The sequence below is a fragment of the Argentina silus genome (genome assembly GCF_951799395.1).
Source record: "Argentina silus genome assembly, contig: scaffold_459, whole genome shotgun sequence".
Taxonomy (NCBI): Eukaryota; Metazoa; Chordata; class Actinopteri; order Argentiniformes; family Argentinidae; genus Argentina; species Argentina silus.
The window spans coordinates 5,001-19,783 of NW_028152267.1; the positions used below are offsets into that span (position 1 = coordinate 5,001).

At 52.4% G+C, this 14,783-nt stretch overlaps 1 protein-coding gene across 1 annotated transcript in view; it reads left to right on the forward strand.

Annotated features, from left to right (window-relative positions):
* Positions 1-14,497, forward strand: part of LOC310824921 (anoctamin-2-like) — a gene marked incomplete at both ends in the record, with an annotated part of 17,245 nt that extends 2,748 nt beyond the window's left edge. The window contains 5 exons of the mRNA XM_083698182.1: positions 264-364; positions 4,446-4,594; positions 8,923-9,075; positions 9,610-9,662; positions 14,319-14,497. Of these exons, the coding sequence (XP_083554308.1) occupies positions 264-364; positions 4,446-4,594; positions 8,923-9,075; positions 9,610-9,662; positions 14,319-14,497 (635 nt within the window). The remainder of the gene's footprint in view (positions 1-263; positions 365-4,445; positions 4,595-8,922; positions 9,076-9,609; positions 9,663-14,318) is intronic.
* Between the last annotated feature and the right edge of the window lie 286 nt (positions 14,498-14,783).

Sequence of the window (14,783 nt, forward strand, 5' to 3'; positions counted from 1 at the left end):
CCCCCCAATAGATTTTGGATTTGTTTTTATTTTTATGGATGTGAAAATAATTCTAGTTCTTTGTAACTCTCTCTCTATTTTTGTCTCTCTCCCCCCTCTCTCTCTCTCTCCTCCCTCTCCCCCCTCTCTCTCTCTCCTCCAACTCCCCTCTCCCTCTCTCCTCCCTCTCCCCCCTCCTCCCCTCCCTCTCTCCCCTCCCTCTCTCTCCTCCCTCCCTCTCGCCCCTCTCTCTCCCCCCCCCCCCCCCCCCCTCCCTCCCTCAGTGTGCTCCAGGGGGCTGTCTGATAGAGTTGTGTATTCAGCTCAGTATAATCATGCTGGGGAAGCAGCTCATCCAGAACAACATCTTTGAAATCGGCATTCCGTGAGTACTACTATCCACACTCATCCGCACTCTTCCCCCCCTTTTCCCTCCCTCATCTGCACTCATCCCTCCTTCCCTCCTCATCATCCCTCCTTCCCTCTGCCTCATCCCTCCCTCCCTCCTCCTCATCCCTCCTTCCCTCCTCGCCCTGGCCGTCATCCTTACTTCACACATCACAACACTGGCTCTACCCCTCCCTCCCTCCTCTCTCCCTCTCTCCTCTCTCTCTCTCTCCCCCCCACCCTCCCTCCCTCCCTCCCTCCTCTCTCTCTACCCCTCCCTGCACAGGTGACAGACAGACAGGTGACAGACAGACAGGTGACAGACAGACTGGTTGTATCATGGACCAGGACGGGCTAAGATGCAAACAACCCTGTCAGTAGTCACCTGTTGATGTCACCTGTTGGTGTCACCTGTACAGGTGTCACAGTCACCCAGCCCCCAGGTGACCAACATGTCCAACATGGCCTGCCATGAAAAATGGTCTCTTCCACCTATGGATGTCAATGTCTGACAGCAGCATTGTGGTTGGCTGACAGATGACAGATGGTGCCACCTGACAGATGGTGTGACCTGACAGACGGTATCACCTGACTGATCGTCGTTACATGCAAATGGCAGCGAGTTGCGCAACAGCAACAACATTCTCTCCTGTCGGCCTCTTCCTCAGAAACACTGACGGGTGGGAAGCAGCTGGGTGGGCAAGGGTCCAGCCTCACTGCAGCTGTGTGTGTGTGTGTGTGTGTCGTGTGTGTGTGTGGGGGGGGGGAGTGCGTGTGTGTGTGTCACATCGAGCGTGTGTTTGTGATAAAGATCTCTCAAACCACTTAGATAACAACAGACTTCATCAATCACTCCAGAACTATCCTCAGAACTCGGTGTGTGTGTGTGTGTGTGTGCGTGTGTGTGTGTGTGTCTGTCCACGTGTGTATGCGAGCACGCGTGCATGTGCGTTTATGCATGCTTTTACATGGAAACGATAAAGCTGTCAGTGTGTCAGGTGTGTCACTGCCACGTGTGTCACTGTCAGGTGTGTCAGGGAGAAGCTGTTTGCTTTGTTCTCATGTCTACAGAGAAGCACTTTGATGTTTGTTATTGTCTTCACTTTGTCATGGCAGACATTCATAGAGGGGGACGGACAGGTTAAAGGACAGGTTAAAGGGCAGGTTAAAGGGCAGGTTAAAGGACAGGTTAAAGGACAGGTTAAAGGACAGGTTAAAGGACAGGTTAAAGGGCAGAAAGGTTGAGATGGAGGATTGAACCTGGGTCTTGGGGGGGGGGGGGGTCAAGGGTGAAGGGTCAGGGGTCATACTTCATGTGCATGCTCGTGGGTGTAGACTTGCTGAGCGGAAACACTCGTGGCTTTTCGAGTTTGAATGAAAGCCCAGGACTGAGTCATGTTGTGGTTGGACGTTCCTTTCTGGCCCATCATTCCATGGCTGCTCTTAATAAGAGCTCTTATCTGCTGTTGCCCAGACCTGCAGATCTGGTGTCTCTGTCTGAGGGGCCAGGGGGATTCCAGCTGTCTCTGTCCCACTCAGTGTGTGTGTGTGTGTGTACTATGTATGTGTGTACTATGTATGTGTGTGTGTGTGTGTGTGTGTGTGTGTGTGTGTGTGTGTGTGTGTGTGTGTACTGTGTATGTTATGTACTGTGTGTGTGTGCTATGTACTGCGTGCGTGCGTGTGTGTGTGTGTGTGTGTGTGTGTGTGTGTGTATTTGTTCAAAACACAGGTTTGAGCTGCTCTACCACCTACTGCAGGAGAACGGAAATGAAAGGAGTCCCTGGCTTGGCCATTGAGAGAGGGAGACGGGGGGATGGAGAGAGTGAAAGATAGGGATAGAGATGGAGTGAATGATACAGTGAGAGAGAGAGAGAGAGAGAGAGAGATCCCAGAGACCTGACCTACATCAGAGATGTATAATCTCCCCACAGACCAGTGCTGCTACCACCCACCTCTCACCAGCATGGACATACTGTGTATGTGTGTGTACTGTGTGTGTGTGTGTGTGTGTGTGTGTGTGTGTGTGTGTGTGTGTGTGTGTACGTGTGTATGTGTGTGTACTGTGTACAGTGTGTGTGTGTGTGTGTGTACAGTGTGTGTGTGTGTGTACAGTGTGTGTGTGTGTGTGTGTACAGTGTGTGTGTGTGTGTGTGTACAGTGTGTGTGTGTGTGTACAGTGTGTGTGTGTGTGTGTACAGTGTGTGTGTGTGTGTGCGCATGTCTTTTTGTGTGTGTGTCTGTCTGTCTGTCTCTGCTTGTCATTATAGATGGTAATATGTTTTGTCTGGGTGTGCGTGTCCCTGTAAGTTGGTCTGCTGTGTGTGTGTGTGTGTGTGTGTGTGTCTACTGTGAATGCTTTTGAACAGCTGTTAAGCGAGCATGTCGCCATGGTTGGAGGAAAGCACTTACGATACAAAGGCAAAGCCATTAAAAAGTCATGCGCTGGAAAAGGCCTGTGTGTTTCTGTGTGTTTCTGTGTGTTTCTGTGTGTTTCTGTGTGTTTCTGTGTGTTTCTGTGTGTTTCTGTGTGTTTCTGTGTGTTTCTGTGTGTTTCTGTGTGTTTCTGTGTGTTTGTGTGTTTCTGGAGGATGAATAATGAATAATGCAATGGCTCCATTTAGTCGTTTTATTGGAGCATTAATAGGACTATGTACTGTAGAGAGAGGTACACACACACACACACACGTACACACACACACACACACACGTACACACGTGTACACACACACACACACACACACACGTACACACACACACACACGTGTACACACACACAGTACGTACACACACGTACACACAAACACACACGTGTACACACACGTACAGGTGTACACACACATGTACACACACACACACACACACACAGTACACATGTGTACACACACACACACACACACACACACACATCCACACACACACACACACACACACACACACACACACGGCCCATATCTCCATTAAGTGTGGCCTCAGCACTGGCAGCATGAGAAAACCCTTAGAGGCCATTCTCTCTCCTGCGTTTACGATCGATCGTTAATATTAATGTTTAATTTCACTGTTGCCCCCGTGCTGTTTCTCCCTCGTCGGCAAAACAGTGTTTCATTTGTTTGTGTGGCTGAGCAGTTGCTGCCAGGCCTCCAACCGTTCAATCACTGCCGCTGGAGACAATCCCCACATTACAGTACATGTAACAGAAGAAAGCGCTAGCATGTGTTAGCGCTCTGTTTAACGACCCTAACTGCATTACCTCGGTGAGAGAGATTACACACAGACCAGGGGCCTCGACCACATAGAACATGTTGGGAATTTGATCTTTCAAGAACTTGGCGCGCAGCATTCTCATTGCAAACAGTTCCACTCACGGTGACTGTGGTAGTCGTGTGTAGTGTGCCTGACTCTGGATGCTCCGCCTACGATGTACCTCTCATGAAAGGGTCTTGTTCTACACAGTTGATTCCTGACTGAACGTCCTGTGTCATTGTTCCCTTCCTGCCGGAAGGCCGTACTGGGTGAGGGTAGCCTCGTTGGGACCAGGCTGTCCTAGTTTGGAAAGCCTGGGGAAATCCTTTGCAGAAAGGAACTACAAAGGGGTGGAAACCTGTCTTGAAATGAGTGATGAGTGATGACCCGCGACATGTTAAACCAATCAAATACCTTGCTTGGGCAGAGCAAAAAGGGGGTGGGGGGGGGGGGGGGGTTGTAATGGTCTATAAAGACACCCGCAGACAGCAGGCTGCAATGTCTCCAGCTGTTCTATGTGGCCTGGGTCGCCATGGCACCCAAGTTCACTTTGAACAACAACTGTGTGTGTGTGTGTGTGCATGCGTGTCTGCGTGCGTGTCTGCGTGCGTGCGTGCGTGTGTGTATGACATAACTACTGAGATGATAACACGGTCTTAAAGATGATTACTGTGCTCTGCGGGGACATTTTGCACACACATTGAGCAATAGATGCCATAACTGTTAATCTCTTCTCCCCTCCCTTCCTCCCTCCCTCCCTTCCTCCATCCTTCCTCTTCTCTTCCCCCCCCTCCCCCCCTTCCTCCATCCTCTTCTCCCCCCCCCCCCCCCCGCAGTAAGCTGAAGAAGCTGTGCCGGTCGTTGAAGGACAAGGGGGCTACGGAGGAGGAGAGGGAGGAGCAGAGGGCCCGCCCCCCCCAGCAGTGGAACCAGGACTACGCCCTAGACCCCTTTGAGGGCCTCACCCCGGAGTACATGGAGATGAGTGAGTGTGACTTTATCATTGACGCCCTTGTGACGTCATCGACGACGCCCTTGTGACATCATCAAAGCCCTTGTGATGTCATCAAAGCCCCCGTGATCACTAGAACTCCCTCTAGAACAGGTGGCGTCGACCCAAACGCAGGTTAGACCTCTGAAAGTGGATATTAAAGGTTAGTTTTACTGTTTGCTTCACTCAGGGATGGAGGGTAGACTAATGCTACACACACACACACACACAAACACTACAGACAAACGCCACACACACACACAAACACTACAGACAAACGCCACACACACACACACACACACACACACACACACACACACACACACACACACACACACAATGCTCCAGCCTCCAGGCTTTCATCAGGGTCATCCATCCTAACACGCACGCTTGACTTGGCATACAGAGAGACAGAGAGCAGTAAAAAGTGAGGGGTGGGGGGGTTGGGGGGGGTTCCGTGGGCTCAGGTAGCGGCACACCTGGAGACCACCCACTCTCTCCCTGCTACCTGGCCCCGCCCCCACGTTAAAGAAGCCCCTAAAGGAGAGGGTTTTACTGGTGTCTATTAAAGTGGGATGAACTCCCAGCCATTCACTGGGTTCCAGGACTGGACTTGCGACAGGGGAGCAGGGCGTGGCAGTGTTTAAGGCCTCCACATTAGAGTGCCCTGTAAACCAGTCACTGGAATGGGTGTGTGTATGGGGGGGGGGGGGTGTGTGTGGGTGTGTGTGTGGGTGTGTGTGTGTGTGTGTGTGTGTGTGTGTGTGTGCGCGAGTCCTAGAGAAAACACACAGGTCCCAGTCTCTCTCTCTCTCTCTCACACACACACACACACACACACACCAGCCGAGCCTAGGGGCTAGGAGGGAATGTTCTAGACTACTGACAGCCCTCGGCCACTGAGACATTGGTTAACGAAGGACTGTGATCGCTCGTCCCGTGAGAACCTTGTGATGTCATAAAAGCGCTGTGAAAAGAAGTGAACCACCGTTCTGTTTCAGCCAATCCGAGGCCATAGCACTGCTCCCATGTGACATTTAGCAGATGCTTCTATCCAAAGCGACTTCCCGTACAGTGAGTGCATACATTTTGTGTAGAGGGGGAGGTGAGAGTGAGAGAGAGAGAGAGAGAGAGGGGGAGAGAGAGTAGTAAAACAGCAAGTGAGAGTGAGGGTGGAGGTTGTTGGAAGTGAGGGTGAGGGTGGAGGTTGTTGTGAGTGAGGGTGAGGGTGGAGGTTGTTGGAAGCCTGCCCTCCAGCAGGTGAGGGTGATGATGGAGGTTGTTGTGAGTGAGGGTGGAGGTTGTTGGAAGCCTGCCCTCCAGCAGGTGAGAGTGATGGTGGAGGTTGTTGTAAGTGAGGGTGAGGGTGGAGGTTGTTGTAAGTGAGGGTGAGGGTGGAGGTTGTTGTAAGTGAGGGTGAGGGTGGAGGTTGTTGTAGGTGAGGGTGAGGGTGGAGGTTGTTGGAAGTGAGGGTGAGGGTGGAGGTTGTTGTGAGTGAGGGTGAGGGTGGAGGTTGTTGTAGGTGAGGGTGAGGGTGGAGGTTGTTGTAGGTGAGGGTGAGGGTGGAGGTTGTTGGAAGTGAGGGTGAGGGTGGAGGTTGTTGTGAGTGAGGGTGAGGGTGGAGGTTGTTGTAAGCCTGCCCTCCAGCAGGTGAGGGTGATGGTGGAGGTTGTTGTGAGTGAGGGTGAGGGTGGAGGTTGTTGGAAGCCTGCCCTCCAGCAGGTGAGGGTGAGGGTGGAGGTTGTTGGAAGTGAGGGTGAGGGTGGAGGTTGTTGTGAGTGAGGGTGAGGGTGAAGGTTGTTGTAAGCCTGCCCTCCAGCAGGTGAGGGTGATGGTGGAGGTTGTTGTGAGTGAGGGTGAGGGTGGAGGTTGTTGGAAGCCTGCCCTCCAGCAGGTGAGGGTGGAGGTTGTTGGAAGTGAGGGTGAGGGTGGAGGTTGTTGTGAGTGAGGGTGAGGGTGGAGGTTGTTGGAAGCCTGCCCTCCAGCAGGTGAGGGTGAGGGTGGAGGTTGTTGGAAGTGAGGGTGAGGGTGGAGGTTGTTGTGAGTGAGGGTGAGGGTGGAGGTTGTTGGAAGTGAGGGTGAGGGTGGAGGTTGTTGTGAGTGAGGGTGGAGGTTGTTGGAAGCCTGCCCTCCAGCAGGTGAGAGTGATGGTGGAGGTTGTTGTGAGTGAGGGTGAGGGTGGAGGTTGTTGTAGGTGAGGGTGAGGGTGGAGGTTGTTGTAAGTGAGAGTGAGGGTGGAGGTTGTTGTAGGTGAGGGTGAGGGTGGAGGTTGTTGTAGGTGAGGGTGAGGGTGGAGGTTGTTGGAAGCCTGCCCTCCAGCATGTGCTCGGCGCTCCTCCACTCTTTGTTTTGCCGTAGTTTGGAGAACGGCCCGTCAATCACAGGCCTGCTGGGAAATCCCTTTTCCCACACAGCTACTGTTCCTCTCTCACAGAATACCAGCCCCAGAATATCTGGGGTTGATCTGGGGCTGGGGTTGATCTGGGGCTGGGGTTGGGTTGCGGCTGGGAGTGGGGTGGGGTTGGAAGTGGAGTTGGGCTGGGATTGATCTGGAGTGGGGCTGGGCTCGGGGTAGGGTTGGAGCTAGGGTAGGGGGTAGGGCTGTGGTTGGGGCTAGGTTTGAGGCTGGGGCTGGGGTTGAGGTGGGGGTGGGACTGGGGTAGGGCTGGGGTTAAGCTGGGGCTGGATTTGGGGTTGAGCTAGGGCTGGGGCTGATCTGGAGCTGATCTGGGTCTGGTGCTGATCTGGTGCTGATCTGGGGCTGATCTGGGGCTGGAGTTGGCGTGCAGCCTTCAGAGCAGCCGGTCCCAGGCCTTCAGAGCGGCCGGTCCCAGGCCTTCAGAGCGGCCGGTCCCAGGCCTTCAGAGCGGCCGGTCCCAGGCCTTCAGAGCGGCCGGTCCCAGGCCTTCAGAGTGGCCGGTCCCAGGCCTTCAGAGCGGCCGGTCCCAGGCCTTCAGAGCGGCCGGTCCCAGGCCTTCAGAGCGGCCGGTCCCAGGCCTTCAGAGCAGCCGGTCCCAGGCGATAGTTTCTCAGTTCGGTCTCTACTGTGTGGTCGTGTATGTCACATGAGAACACACAGTGCAGTCACAAACATCCCTGATCCTTTCACGTCTTATTTTAGATTAATGTGTAACCTTAAAAGGCAGAGGAGGAGAGGAGAGGAGAGGAGAGGAGAGGAGAGGAGAGGAGAGGAGAGGAGAGGAGGATTGGAGCTCTGGCGTTCTCCTGGGAAGTCCATGCCAGACTGAGTGGGACATTCCGTGATCCATGAAATGAGTTCCGTGTCTCTGGACACACACTGTAACTTTTGGGTCTTTTGACACACATACACACACAGGCAGGCAGGCAGGCATGCATGCACGCACGCACACACACACACACACACATACACACACACACACACACATACAGGCAGGCATGCACACACGTTCTCACTCTCTTTTCCCCTCTCTCTCTCTCTCTCTCTCTCTCTCTATGGATATGGGAAATGTTAGCATGTGTCCCACCACATATTAACATTGTGTGTCTGTGTTTCCTGAGTTATGATGCCCTGGACATCAGGATGAATACCCCAGCGTCCGCTTGCCCTCCCTACCGGAAACACTGCAGATTATCTTTAACTTCTTCATCGTAAAGTGTGTGTACACAGAATTCCCCTTGTTCACATTAGCTACTGTATTCTGATACATTAACTACTGTATTCTGATACATTTGTAAACGGGATTTAAAGGTGCAAATACAGGAAATGGAGAAAACAAATGTTAAATTAAAAGTTTAAATTACAATAGAATTAAAAGTAATAAATTAATCTGAAATGAGTGCTGCTTTTTTCATGGTGTGGCTTCATGTGGATGCGTTCCAGCCCAGTTCTGATTGGTGAGAAGTCTGTGTCGTTTGATTGTGATGCTGCTGTTTGTTCTGGCTCTCTACAGACAGGTCAGAGGTCGTCAAGACCAGCCTGTTTGTGTGTTTGTTTGTTCAGAGCATGGCAGAGAGTGCGAACAACAGGATGTAGAGGATACCAATGATTGTGTTATTGTTGATTCTAATCTGTTGGCTGCTGTCTTCTAATGTCTGTCTGTCCCTGTGTGTGTGTGTGTGTGTGTGTGTGTGTGTGTGTGTGTGTGTGTGTGTGTGTCTCTGTGTGTGTGTGTGTGGGTCTCTGTGTGTGTGTGTGTCTGTGTGTGTGTGTGTGTGTGTGTGTGTGGGTCTCTGTGTGTGTGTGTGTCTGTGTGTGTGTGTGTGTGTGTGTGTGTGTGTCTCTCTGTGTGTGTGTGTGTGTGTGTGTGTGTGTGTGTGTGTGTGTGTGTGTGTGTCTATAGTAATCCAGTTTGGGTTCGTGTCCCTGTTCGTGGCGTCCTTCCCCCTGGCTCCTCTCTTCGCCCTCCTCAACAACGTCATTGAGATCCGGCTGGACGCCAAGAAGTTTGTCACCGAGCTCCGACGACCGGACGCCGTGCGGGCCAAAGACATCGGTAGCCCCTCCCCCTCCCACACACACACACACACACACGAATACACACACACACACACACACACACACACACACACACACCTTACCCCCCCCCCCCATACACACACACGAACACACACACACACACCACACCTTACACCCCCCCCCCCCCACACACACATTTATTTGTACATCACCTTTCATACACCAACAACAATCCAGTGTTTGATATACTGCAGTGCTCTGTGTTCAGTCTGAGAACCCGGCCTCTCATAAGTCATAACCCCCTCTGTGGTTCATACAAGGAAATGCCTGTGTTTTATTATTATATTGCTTTGTCAAAAACACTAATGCGCACCATGTGAGTCTGGTCTGAGGAAAATACTTTTATTTATGGAAACAAAAGACTTTGATCACTGCAAATTCTCAAACATCTCTCTCCTATGTCTCTCCCTGTCTCTCCCTCCCTCCCCCCCCCCCCACACACACTCTCTCTCTCTCCCTCTCCCTCTCCTCCCTCCCTCCCTCCCTCCCTCCCCATCTGTTCCCTGTGTAGGGATCTGGTACAACATCCTGAGCGGAATGGGGAAGTTCTCTGTCATTATAAATGTAAGTCCTGAACAGAGTCCTAGAGCATGATTCCTTGATTCAATAAAACCTCTGCAGTTTGTATATGAGTGCTTAAGCAGTCGCACGCACGCACGCACGCACGCACGCACGCACGCACGCACGCACGCACGCACATATATTTATCTCTGAGAACACACTCTGCCTTTGTGTGCCAGGATGCAGCACAAGGGACCATGTGCCAGGGCACAGGACTATACAGGACTATACAGAACTATACAGGACTATACAGGACTATACAGGACCATACAGGACTATACAGGACTATACAGAACTATACAGGACTATACAGGACTATACAGAACTATACAGAACTATACAGGACCATACAGGACTATACAGGACCATACAGGACTATACAGAACATTGAGTACATTTACAGAGCGTCTACCGGTCAATATATATATATATATATATATATATATATATATATATACATGCAGTACATATACATGCATATATATACATACACACATATATATATATATATATACATACACACACACATATATATATATATATATATATATATATATATATATATATATATACATGCAGTACATATACATGCATATATATACATACACACACATATATATAGATATATATACAGCACATATACATGCATATATATATACATACACACACACACACACACACATATATATATATATATATATATATATATATATATATATATATATATATATATATATGTGTATATGTGTGTGTGTATGTATATATATATGCATGTATATGTACTGTGTGTATATATATATATGCGTGTATGTGTATATATATACAGTACCAGTCAAAAGTTTGGACACACCTTCTCATTCAATGGTTTTTCTTTATTTTTTATTATTTTCCACATTGTAGATTAATAATGAAGACATCATTAGGGTTAGGGTTGACCTGGGGTTAGGGTTGACCTGGGGTTAGGGTTAGGGTTGACCTGGGGTTAGGGTTAGGGTTGACCTGGGGTTAGGGTTGACTTAGGGTTAGGGTTGACCTGGGGTTAGGGTTGACTTAGGGTTAGGGTTGACCTGGGGTTAGGGTTAGGGTTGACTCTCTCGTGGCTTTTACGGCCGGGCTGTCTGGACATATCAAAGGGATGGTTCTGCCTATTTTCATATTTAGGTGGATATCATCTTAACCTGGGTTGTCTGAATTACATGGCCTTAACCTCGTCAGACAAACTTCAGACAGTAAGTATGTTAGCATGTCATTCAGACAATGCTATTATCAGAATTCTATTACACTGGAATCCAGGCTTTTGAAGACGCCGCTGCTGCTAACTGATAGTCTGTGCTGCTAACTGATAGTCTGTGCTGCTAACTGTCAGCCTGTGCTGCTAACTGTTAGCCTGTGCTGCTAACTGTTAGCCTGTGCTGCAGTAGCAAAGTCTAGAGCAGAGAACGGTGGACGCCTTCACCACTGGCCGATGAGAACAACTCAGGTTAAGATGATGGATAACATCTCTTTGATGTCTCCCGACAAACCCATGAAAAAGCCATGAGAGATTAAACAATTGTAAAACCAATGATTGCAGGTCAATCTTCTGTGCGTGAACTAACGAAATTCATTAAATGAAGAAGTGCTGTAGGGGAGGAGGAGGAGGAGGAGGAGGGGGCCTGGATGTAGGGGAGGAGGAGGAGGAGGGGGCCTGGATGTAGGGGAGGAGGAGGAGGGGGCCTGGATGTAGGGGAGGAGGAGGAGGAGGGGGCCTGGATGTAGGGGAGGAGGAGGAGGAGGAGGGGGCCTGGATGTAGGGGAGGAGGAGGAGGGGGCCTGAATGTAGGGGAGGAGGAGGAGGGGGCCTGAATGTAGGGGAGGAGGAGGAGGAGGAGGAGGGGGCCTGGATGTAGGGGAGGAGGAGGAGGAGGAGGGGGCCTGGATGTAGGGGAGGAGGAGGAGGGGGCCTGGATGTAGGGGAGGAGGAGGAGGAGGGGGCCTGGATGTAGGGGAGGAGGAGGAGGAGGAGGGGGGCCTGGATGTAGGGGAGGAGGAGGAGGAGGAGGAGGGGGCCTGGATGTAGGGGAGGAGGAGGAGGAGGAGGGGGCCTGGATGTAGGGGAGGAGGAGGAGGAGGAGGAGGGGGCCTGGATGTAGGGGAGGAGGAGGAGGAGGAGGAGGGGGGCCTGGATGTAGGGGAGGAGGAGGAGGAGGAGGGGGCCTGGATGTAGGGGAGGAGGAGGAGGGGGCCTGAATGTAGGGGAGGAGGAGGAGGAGGAGGAGGGGCCTGGATGTAGGGGAGGAGGAGGAGGAGGAGGGGGCCTGGATGTAGGGGAGGAGGAGGAGGGGGCCTGGATGTAGGGGAGGAGGAGGAGGGGGCCTGGATGTAGGGGGAGGAGGAGGAGGAGGGGGCCTGGATGTAGGGGAGGAGGAGGAGGAGGAGGGGGGCCTGGATGTAGGGGAGGAGGAGGAGGAGGAGGAGGGGGCCTGGATGTAGGGGAGGAGGAGGAGGAGGAGGGGGCCTGGATGTAGGGGAGGAGGAGGAGGAGGAGGAGGGGGCCTGGATGTAGGGGAGGAGGAGGAGGAGGAGGGGGGCCTGGATGTAGGGGAGGAGGAGGAGGAGGAGGGGGCCTGGATGTAGGGGAGGAGGAGGAGGGGGCCTGGATGTAGGGGAGGAGGAGGAGGAGGAGGAGGAGAGGAGGAGGAGGAGGAGGGGGCCTGGATGTAGGGGAGGAGGAGGAGGGGGCCTGAATGTAGGGGAGGAGGAGGAGGGGGCCTGGATGTAGGGGAGGAGGAGGAGGAGGAGGGGGGCCTGGATGTAGGGGAGGAGGAGGAGGAGGAGGGGGCCTGGATGTAGGGGAGGAGGAGGAGGAGGAGGGGGGCCTGGATGTAGGGGAGGAGGAGGAGGGGGCCTGAATGTAGGGGAGGAGGAGGAGGAGGGGGGCCTGGATGTAGGGGAGGAGGAGGAGGGGGCCTGAATGTAGGGGAGGAGGAGGAGGAGGGGGGCCTGAATGTAGGGGAGGAGGAGGAGGGGGCCTGAATGTAGGGGAGGAGGAGGAGGGGGGCCTGGATGTAGGGGAGGAGGAGGAGGGGGCCTGAATGTAGAGGAGGAGGAGGAGGGGGCCTGAATGTAGGGGAGGAGGAGGGGCCTGAATGTAGGGAGGAGGAGGAGGGGGCCTGAATGTAGGGGAGGATCACATGCGCACAGATTCACATGCACACACACACATACACACACACACACACACACACACACACACACACACACACACACATACATGCGCACACACACGCACACACTCTCTCACACTCAGGATGTAGAGTGTGTGCGGCAGGTCAGAGGGGCCAGGGCTCACGGCGTGTTTCCATGCGTCGCCATGACGCCGTCACGGTGACCGGCATTATTAGATAGTCGTATCCGACGGCGACGGACGGAATTAAGATAATCCACAGACAACATTGATGTCATACCTCCTTATATGGCACTCCTGTGTTTTGCTTTGAGCTTGACCCTTTGGGTTGTGTGTGATTGAATGGAGGTTAATGTTTGATGTGTTCAGTAACAATATTAATACCAGTAGTGGATTTCTTCATGTGGGTCTTACATGGGATTGTTTTCTGGTCGGTGTAAAGCCCTAAAGCAACACAGAGGTTGTGTAGTGCTGACTAGGGCCTCGCCGTCTAAGACCAGGCAGTTTACTTTAATAGAATCCAGATTTCCTGAGAAATGAGAAAAATAAGCGTGATGTTGTGTCAGCGCTCTGATGGAGACCGTCAGACACCCAGGCTGCCCGAGGGACCCCTTCTCTGAGAAACTCTGAAGAGAACTACCCCACGAGCCGTGCAACACACGCACGGGCTCGCGCACACACACACACACACACACACACACACACACACACACAGACTCAAACACACAGACTCATGCACACACAAAACACACACACACACAGACTTATACACACACACACACACACACACACAGGCTCACACACACAGGCTCACACACACACACACACACACACACACACACACACACACACACACACACACACACACAAGCTTATACACACACACACACACACACACACACACAGTGGGTCAGGACACTTGACAGAACCCAGCTGTGCTGTTGTTAAAATTCGTATTCATTATCTGTGATGTCTGAGCCTGTCAGTGTAATGATGTTATACTGGAGCAATTAGGGACACGAGGTCGTGCTTCACCGTCAATAGAGCACCAGCCGAGGGCCGTCTCTGGGCCTGACGCCCAGCGCAGAGCCTACCTTCCTACCTTCTCTCAGATGTGATTGAACCCTGGTGGAGCACCAGCCGAGGGCCGTCTCTGGGCCTGACGCCCAACGCAGAGCCTACCTTCCTACCTTCTCTCAGATGTGATTGAACCCTGGTAGAGCACCAGCCGAGGGCTGTCTCTGGGCCTGACGCCCAACGCAGAGCCTACCTTCCTACCTTCTCTCAGATGTGATTGAACCCTGGTAGAGCACGGCTCCCCAGTGTGTTATTGCTTTTCTAAAATAGCTACCTATAAAACACTAAATCAAGGACACATTTTCATAAAAAAAAGTCTCTCTCTCTTTCTCTCCCCCCCCCCCCTCTCCCTCCCCCTCTCTCCCCCCCTCTCTCCCCCCTCTCTCTCCCCCCCCTCCCCCCCCCCCCTCTCTAAGGCGTTTGTGATCTCCTTCACGTCTGACTTCATCCCCCGGCTGGTGTACCAGTACATGTACAGCCAGACAGGCAGCATGCACGGCTTCATAGACCACACGCTCTCCTACTTCAACGTCAGCAACTTCAGGAACGGCACCGCCCCGCACTCCTCCCTCCTCCACGACGTCACCGTCTGCAGGTACGCGCACACACACACACACACACACACATACATACATGCACACGCATGTGCACACATACATACACACACGCACGCACGCACACACATGCACGCACACACACCTACCTTTAAAAGGCTGTAAAAGTGTCTCTCTCTCTCTCTCTCTCTCTCTCTCAATGAGGTGTCTGCATGTACACACACACACACACACACACACCACTGAATGTGATGTTCTTGACACACCCACACACCCACACACCCACACACACACACCCACACACACACACCCACACCCACACCCACA